The sequence below is a fragment of the Myotis lucifugus genome, unplaced genomic scaffold (genome assembly GCF_000147115.1).
Source record: "Myotis lucifugus unplaced genomic scaffold, Myoluc2.0 scaffold_2469, whole genome shotgun sequence".
Lineage (NCBI taxonomy): Eukaryota > Metazoa > Chordata > Mammalia > Chiroptera > Vespertilionidae > Myotis > Myotis lucifugus.
Genome location: NW_005873517.1, coordinates 10,689 through 18,922, shown reverse-complemented (window position 1 = coordinate 18,922; position 8,234 = coordinate 10,689). Strand labels below are relative to the sequence as shown.

Sequence of the window (8,234 nt, the reverse complement as noted above, 5' to 3'; positions counted from 1 at the left end):
CCGGAGGCCGGTCCCAGGGGGTCCCCTCTGGGGGGGGGCTTCCCAGGACAGGGCCCCCCCCAGGGACGTGCCCGGCCACGGAGAGCCTTTTCGAAACGAGGCCCCCCCAGCGCCCCCGTCCCCGCGGGAGTCTCCCTCCGGGGCGGCTCCGGGGCCCCAGCCCCTTCCCCCAGGCCCCTCTTTTGGCCCGGGGGGGGGGGGGGGCGGGCGACTCCAGGAGTTAACCCGCTGCTGGTAGGTGGCAGTAACTTACTGCCCCAGTTGGGATACTCCTGGGAGTGGAACCGGGCGCCCTGAGTAATGACAGGGGACAGCAGGAGTGGGCGGGGCTGTGTGCCTGGGCCCCTGTCCCAGCGAGGGGGGTGGGGGGGGGGCTCTGGGGCCAGCAGGGAGCAAACAGCAGGAGGGGCCCTGTGTCGACTGGGCTGGGGGCTGATGCGGGCGGGCAGGGGGCAGGCTCCTCCGGCCACGCCACGCCGGGTCCAGGGCAGCCGTGGCGCCACATCCACGAAGGCGAGCGATGGAGTGCGACTGGCCCTCCCTCCCGTGTTCTGGGGGCGCAGTAACTCTCCAGGGCTGGTGTCTCGAACTGCCGCCAACCGGGGCTTCAGACCGGAGGGGTGTAGTGTCTCAGTCCCCGTGGCCAGGCCGGCGGGCTCAGTGATTGAGGTCGACCTGTGAACCAGGAGGTCAGGGTTCGATTCCCGGTCAGGGCACGTGCATTGGTTGCGGGCTCCATCCCCGGTGTGGGGCGTGCAGGAGGCAGCCGATCCATGATTCTCTCTCATCAGTGATGTTTCTCTCTCTCCCTCTCCCTTCCTCTCTTTGAAATCAATAAAAATGTATTTTAAAAAAATAATAAATCAAGGTGTGGGCAGGGCTGGCTCCTGCTGGAGGCTCCGAGCGAGGGGGCCTGCTCCAGGCCTCTCCGGCTCTCGGGGCTCCGCTCCCCTGGGTGGTGGACGCATCACGGGGGTCTCTGCTCCGCCTCCACGTGGCCTCCCCCGTGGCCTCCCCGTGTGTCTTCTCCTCTGCTGTCCCCGAGGACACCGGCCATTGGATCTCAGGCCCACCAGGACAGTCTCATCTCCAGACCCGTCTGCCCTTAATGACACCCGCAGAGCCCCTTCTTCCAAACAAGGTCACTTCCCGGTTCCAGAATTAGGACTCGGACATACCGTGCTGGGGGCCACTGCTGGACCGTGTCTGCAGGCAGCACAGCAGGTTCCGGAAGGGCCAGACCGTGTGGCGGGGCCGGGAGGGCTGTGGGGGGCTGGGGCGGGGTCCACCTGTGTCCTCACCTGCCAGGCTGCTGGAGAGCTGTCCCAGGGAGAAAGGAACGTAATGAGTTTGGGGAATAAGGCGAGGTCTGGGGTCCCGAGGCCTCGGGGCTCCCCGCCCAGCGCTGAGGCCCTGTCCGAGCGGGGGCCCACGGATCCCCGGCACCCACTCCCGGATTGTGCTCTTTGATGACTGCACACGTCGCTGTGCCCGCAGGCTGCGTGGAGAGCGGCCCAGCCCCGCCTGCAGCTGGGGAGGGAGGCGGGGCAGGTGTGTTCGGTGGCCCCGGCAGGCGTGTCAGACCTGCTGTTCTCCAGAGCCCGGCGGCCGGGGCCAGGGACCGGGCCAGCCTCCCGGTGGGAGCGTGGGGAGCAGGACGGCCCCTCGGGGCACCCTATCTTCTGGCCAGGACACCCGAGACGAGAGGAAGCCGCTCCTCCTAACACCCAAAGCCAAAGGCCGTCATTAGAATCAGTGTGCGGGAGGGGGGGTCCCCTGGGTGGAGAGACCTCCTGGGGACCCTCGGGACATGGCTGGCTCTGTGGCGCATCCCCCGGGACTGCGTGGAAGTGGGTCAGCTGGTTTCTCCTTGGCCAGGGGCGAGGCAGACCCTCAGGGAGACTGTGCCGGGGGACGCACCGCTGGCCGGCGTCTGGTCGGAGGGCCGGGGACAGGGGCTGTGTGACACTGCCCACGCTTAGGCCACCTCAGCCGGCCACGGCCACCCCGTCCCCTGGGCCCGGGACTGGAGCGGGCGGAGGGGCTTGGCACCGGTGGGGCGCGGAGGGAGGGGCTGAGGGAGGGTTGAGCTGTGGGTGCCGGCTCCTCACCCTCCAGCCTCTTCTTTATATGGACTTGGCTGTTGTTGCACAAGCGCCCGGGCCGCGCCGACAGCTCAGCGTTCCCTCCCTTGGGGACTGTTTTGCTTTCTGAGGGCCCCGCCCCCACTTCTCCCATCCGCATGGGCCTCTGTTCCCAGCCTTCCTCCCCCACCCGCCTCCTCAGCCGTCCCCTCCTCCGCGGAGCCCCAGGGGCCCCGAGACGGGGGTCCAGTGCCAGGGGGTCCCTGAGGGGAGCGGGGCAGGGAGGGCAGCGGCCGCTGAGGTGCATCACGGGCACGTGACTGCGCGGCAGCCGTGGGCACCCCCAGCTCTGCACCCGCACCCCGGAGCCGGCCCACCAGGTGGGGTTGGGGTGTCGACTCCAGTTACAGCCCCAGAGCTGCTGGTGTGGGGAACAGGGTGACCCCTTCCCGCCTTCCCGTCTGGGCACCAGGTGCCACCAGGAGAGGCTCTGGGCGGAGGGGCAGGGACTGGCCGTGGGGGTGATGGACGTGGGGAAGGGCCATGCAGTCTTGGCCACCTGTGGGGAGTGACCACACGCACACGCACCCACACGCACACACACATGGTGCACATGTGCAGATGGCACCCACACCGACAGCTGTAAAAGGTGTTGCACAGTCACCACCTGGCGCCTCTCCTGTCTCCCTTGTAGCCTCGGAGGGAGCCCCCCGCTCTGCCCACCCTAGAGCCCGCCCTGAGCCCCCACCCCCCTCTGACCATTGTAGCCCAGAGGGTTCAGCCTTCGAAAGGCCGTAACATGAACCCAGATCCGCACAGCTCCCCCTCCGAGAACTTGGCCGTCCCTGCCGGGCCTCGGTGGGGGGGCTGAGCTTTGCCACCCAGGGTTCTGTGCCATGTGTCCGCCAAGAAGGAGGTGTGCCCAGGGCTCGGAGAGGGCCTGCTGGGAGCACCAGGGCTGGGGGACAGGCATCAGGGCCGGGGCTCCAGCCTTTTCTCTCTCTCTCCCCCATGATCGCTGTGCCTCTGAGGCTCCTGGTAGAGGGGGCTGACCCTCCCCCTTCTGAGAGGTGGAGCCACACGCAGGATGTTCCGGGGTTCCCGAGCCCCCACTCATCCCGCCCTGCTCTCTGTCTTTCAGCCTTGAAAAGATCTTTCGAGGTCGAGGAGGTCGACACGCCCAACTCCACGCCACCCCGGAGGGTCCAGACGCCCCTGCTCCGGGCCACCGTGGCCAGCTCCACCCAGAAGTTCCAGGACCTGGGGGCGAAGAACTCGGAGCCGCCCGCCCGCCATGTGGACGCCCTCAGCCAGCGGTCCCCCAAGGCCGCTCTGCGAAGGGTCGAGCTGTCGGGGCCCAAGTCTGAGCCCATGTCCCGGCGCACCGAGATCTCCATCGACATCTCGTCCAAGCAGGTGGAGACCGCGGGCACCCCCGGGCCCTCGCGGTTCGGGCTGAAGCGGGCCGAGACGCTGGGCCACAAGACGCCGGAGCCCACGCCCCGGAGGACGGAGATCACCATCGTCAAACCCCAGGAGCCAGCCCACCGGAGAATGGAGACCCCCGCCGCCAAGGTCTCCGAGGTGTCCACCGCCCCCACGGCCGACCCTGCCCCCAGGAGGGTGGAGATCCAGGTGCCCAAGTCGGCCGAGGTGCCCGCCGCCCCCGTCCCGTCCCTGGAGAATTCAGAGCCCACCCCGCTGTCTCAGCTGCAGAGCAGGCTGGAGCCCAAGCCCCTGCCTCCCTCGGCCGAGGCCCCACCCAGGAGCCAGGAAGGTGAGCAGCCAAGTGCCCCGTGTGGCCAGGGGTGGTGATGATTGGGGGCGGGAACTGGCTTTGCCGCGGAGTCTTGGAGAAAGAAGCTGAATGGGGGGGTGGGGGTTGTGCTTCCGTGGGAACCTAGAACACACAGGGGCCAGCGGCCGCGGGCTCAGGGAGCTGGCTGTCCGGGGAGGACGGGCCAGATGCAGCAGGTGGCACTCAGCTGGGCTTTGGGAAGACCCTTCATGGCCAGCATGGACCGTGCCTTCGAACCGCTGCTGTGTGAGCCGGGACGGCGGGGCTGGAGCTTGGAGCCTGGAAATGAAAGGCAGGGGCGTTTGCACCTCGAGGACGGGCTTTCACGTTCTGTGGTCACGGGGCCCCAGGCAGGAATAGCAGGCGGCCCTGGGAGTGCCCGGCAGAGGCCGAGGTCCTGGGGTGGGGGCTGGGGGGTTTTGGGGGTCCTGCCCCCCCTGAGGTTTTGCATTGGAGGTTTTCCACTGGCTCCCCCAGGAGGGAGGTTGTGAGCAGAGGCCAGGAGAACATAAGAACCTCATCTCTGGACCCTTAGACTCTTTGAGCTGCTGGGGAGGGCCCCGGGCCAGGCGTCCCCATGATACCTGCCCACAGCTACGTTTGGGGGTGCTCTGATGAGGGGAGGGGGAGGGAAGCAAGGGGCTTGGGCACTGTCCTCAGAGGACCCAAACCCAGACTCAGGCTCGCTCGGGGAGCTTCCAGGGGAGGCAGTGGGGATCCCCGTGTGACCCCGGGCCCCTGGGCTGTGCGGGTGCCGGCGGTGCTGTGAGCCGCGTGGCCGCCGGGTCCGTTCTGATCGCCGGACTCGGACCCGTGAATGTTCAGTAGGTGTTGTGTGTGTTGGACGGACAGAACATTCTCGGGTTTTGATTTACCTTTTCCAAGTGACTGTTTTTAATTGTGGTTATAAGACACATAACATAAAACCCTTTTAACCGCGTTCAAGTGCACAGCTCAGGGGCATTAGTGGCATTCACATCGCTGTGCAGCCGTCCCGACCACCATCTCCAGGACTTCCTCTTTGCCCCCAGTCACTCCGACCCCCCAGCCCTGGCCCCGCCCTCCCCGCCCCGTCTCTGCGTTTGGCTGCTTTAGGTCCCGAGTATAAGTGGGGTCACACAGTGCTTGTCCTTCTGCGTCTGGCTGTCACTGAGCGTCACGTCCTCACCGTCTGCCTGTGCTGGAGCAGGTGTCGGGGTTCCTTCCTGTTTGAGGCCGGGGTTCCGGGGTGTGTCCGTCGTCTTTGACGGACAGCGGCAGCTTCTGCCCCGTGGGGCTCGTGCGCTGTGACCGTGGGCGCACGCCTCTCTCCCCTCCCTGCCTGCACTTCCTCTTGCTTTTCCTTGTTGAGGGAGACTTTCCAGTGGTCAGTGGACTTGGACCGGAGGGCCCTGGGCTGGCGATGGAGGGGGGTGTGGGGTGAGCTGCTGTGTTCTGTGCAAGCGAACGTTTGAGCAGGTGGGGCCGGGGCTGAGGGGCTGGGGGAACTTCCCCCGGCGCCGGCCACTCTGAGCAGCCGCCTGTGTGGGTCTGTTCTCGCTCCCACGTCCATGTCCCTAAACCTGACCCTGCAGAGCCACTTCCTGGTGTGCTGTGAGGACAGCCCGGCCAGTGTGCGGGGCGTGTCCGGGAGGCCATTTCCTCGTAATCCTCGGGTGATCTGCGGTTGGTCCAGGGCCTCTGGCACCGGATACGTCCCCCTCCAGGGGGTGAGGTGTTCACACGCGGCCCAGTCAAACAGGATGTGGCCGGGAGATGGCCGTGCCAGGCCGGCCCGGTCTCGGTGACAGCTGGCGTTGGATGCGCAAGGAGATGGTCCTGGCTCTGGGGGGACAGGCAAGGGGGTGCCTGCTCAAGTGGCAGGGCCCTGGGTCGGCGGGCGGGCGGGGCACAGCCTCTGGGTGTGCAGGGACGGTCAGGCGGGCTGGGGCTGAGCAGTGGGACCCCAGGGGAGGACGGGGTAGGGGGACCAGGAGCAGTAGGGGCGGCTTCCCAGGAGCGTGGCCCCACCCCCTAAGGCTTGGACCCCGTGGGATTAACCCGGCAAAGGAGGGGCAAGACAAGCATTTCCAGCGGAGGCCTGAAGCGAGGGACCCCCGGCATTTCTCCGTGGAAACGAATGTGGATATCCGGGTGGGAGTGAACGCATTCGGCAGCCCCCCAGACCCGGCGGCCCCCAGAGGGGTGTCCAGCCCCCCTTGCAGGGGCCATCACCTGGTGTGACTGTGCCAGTTGTGTGTGTACACGTGTGAGCTCACATGTGTGCCCGTGCCCCGACCCCGGGTCTTAGTGGCTGGGGGCGGGCTCTCTGAGCCAGGGCTCCCCTGCGGAGCCCCTTTAAGCTGGACATGTGCACTGACTGGGGGTGGGGCGGGCTGGATGGCCGCTGGGAGAGGAAGATGCTCTGTGGGGGAGGGGCTGGGATGACTCACTTTGGGAGGATCTTTCCTCTTCCAGCAGGTTCTGGAAGGAGCCCGGGCCAGGAGGGGGCGAGGCCCACTGAGGGCCGAGGAATGTGGCCTCGACCTGCTCGGCCCTGGACGTGAGGCCGGAGGTCCTGGGCATCTGCTGGGAGGGCAGGGCTTTCCTGGTGGAGGGCGTTCCCGGAATGCGTTGCCGTGGCTTCTGGGGGCCCAGGTCTGCGTTCCCACCCAGCCCCTGCCCCGCCCGCCTCTTCCTCTCCCCTCCTCTGGTCCTGGTCCTCCCAGTTCTCCCAGATGCACATCCTGCCTGTGCATCGGCCCCACGTCCTGTCCATCTCTCCTGCAGCCGGGCACTCCCGTCCCTTCCGCCCTTCCGTTGGGGGCTGGGCGGAGCGCGGCAGGAAGCCTCCCACCCTTCGTGGCACCCTGCCCCTTGCACCTGAGGCCCCTGGCACAGCAGGAGCAAGGATCAGGGAGGGAGGGAGTCCTGTACTCTCTGTTCAGACTCTCGCCCTCTGCCTCCGCCTCCAGGAAGCCTTCCTGGCTTTGGTGCTGGACAGTCTCCTGGGACCCCAGCTGAGTTGCTCCCAGATTGACCTCCCTGAACACAGCACCGATGAAATCTTTGCCCACTCGGAGCCTCCCCCGGCCCACTCATGCCGGGGCCTCCACAACCCAGTCTCCCTCTTGTCCAGCTGCCACCTCCCTGCACCACAGCTCCTCCTGCCCGGTCCTTTCCTGGCCTCCCACGGGCCTCCTTTCCTCACAGCTGATCTGCTCTGACCTTCTGACCTCCGACTTGGCTCCTCCTCACATCACTGCTCTTTGAACTCCTATGCATCCTCCAAAGCCCAGCTCAAGTGGCACCTCTTCCATGAAGCCCTCCCATGAGCTGGAAGTAGCCTCACTTCCTCTGACTCCCAGGCCTTTTTGCATCTTTCTCGAGTGTCATGTCTCATGTTTGGCTTGGGATGTGAATTATTTGTACGTGAGCCTTCTCTCCTCTGCCAGGATTTTTAACGTAGCAAGTAGTTTAGCATAGTACCTTTCCTTTAAAATTCAGAAAATACAGAAATTGGAAAGAAACGAAAATTTACCAGTAGCTAAACTCTTAATGTTTGCTCTGTATTCTTCGGAATTCCCTCCGTGCCCCCCAGGATTCTAGGTTACTCCAGGGTGGGGGTTTTATCTTTGTTTTTGGTTTGTTTTGTTTTTAAGAATCCTGTAAGGTACTGAGTCAGTGACGTGGGCGCAGCGGGTGCTCAGTAAAGTCACGTTGGAGGAGCGAGGTGAGAAGCTGTTTTGTCGCCCTCGCAAGCAGATGCTTTCTGGTCAGATAGGAACCCACAGACCTGCCCTGCTCCCCTCTGGCACCTGGGTTCTGGGGCTGCTGCCCGTCCCTGCACCTGGCACCTCCGCGTCATCCCTCGGGCATCGCTGCCCCTCTCCCGGCCTCCGGGTGGGAGTGGCCTCGCCTCCTCTCCAGGTCCTGCCGGGGTGGCTCTGGGTGGGGCCGGGCTGCAGAACCCGGAATCCCGTCTGTGGGGCGGCTGCCGGCTCTGCCTCGCTTGGGAGTCTGTCACACCCCCCCCCCCCCCTCCCCAATCATGCAACTGTTACCAAAGTTCATGAATTAAGGAAACAGAGTGCCGTGACGGGCGGTACAGCATGAAAAAGACACACATCCCGTAGACTGCGCTAGAAACTTTTTACAGGTCTGAGAGGGTCGAAAGAAACCGAATTAAGGAGTCGAGAAATGTTCTTATATGAGCGAGATACTTGTTGATGGTGACCGGGAGCCTTGATAAGAACAGGGAGGAGGGCCACGAGATACTGACCGCACGAAGACGTAGTGGTTGGTGGGGGTAGTCAGTAGGTGCTACACGCACACCTCTCACTTGTATTAAGGTGTTAGAGAATGGGTGACCG

The 8,234-nt window shown here is 65.2% G+C and overlaps 1 protein-coding gene across 1 annotated transcript; it reads left to right on the top strand.

The window, feature by feature from the left end:
* The first annotated feature begins 3,095 nt into the window (after positions 1 to 3,095).
* On the top strand, positions 3,096 to 3,899 carry LOC102424193 (septin-9-like). The gene has a single exon (XM_006108492.1). It carries the CDS (start codon positions 3,096 to 3,098, stop codon positions 3,897 to 3,899), a length of 804 nt encoding a protein of 267 aa, XP_006108554.1.
* The last annotated feature ends 4,335 nt before the right edge of the window (positions 3,900 to 8,234 follow it).

Coding starts and splice junctions, on each gene's coding strand:
- LOC102424193 (XM_006108492.1), top strand. CDS start 3,096: ATGATCGCTGTGCCTCTGAGGCTCCTGGTAGAGGGGGCTGACCCTCCC.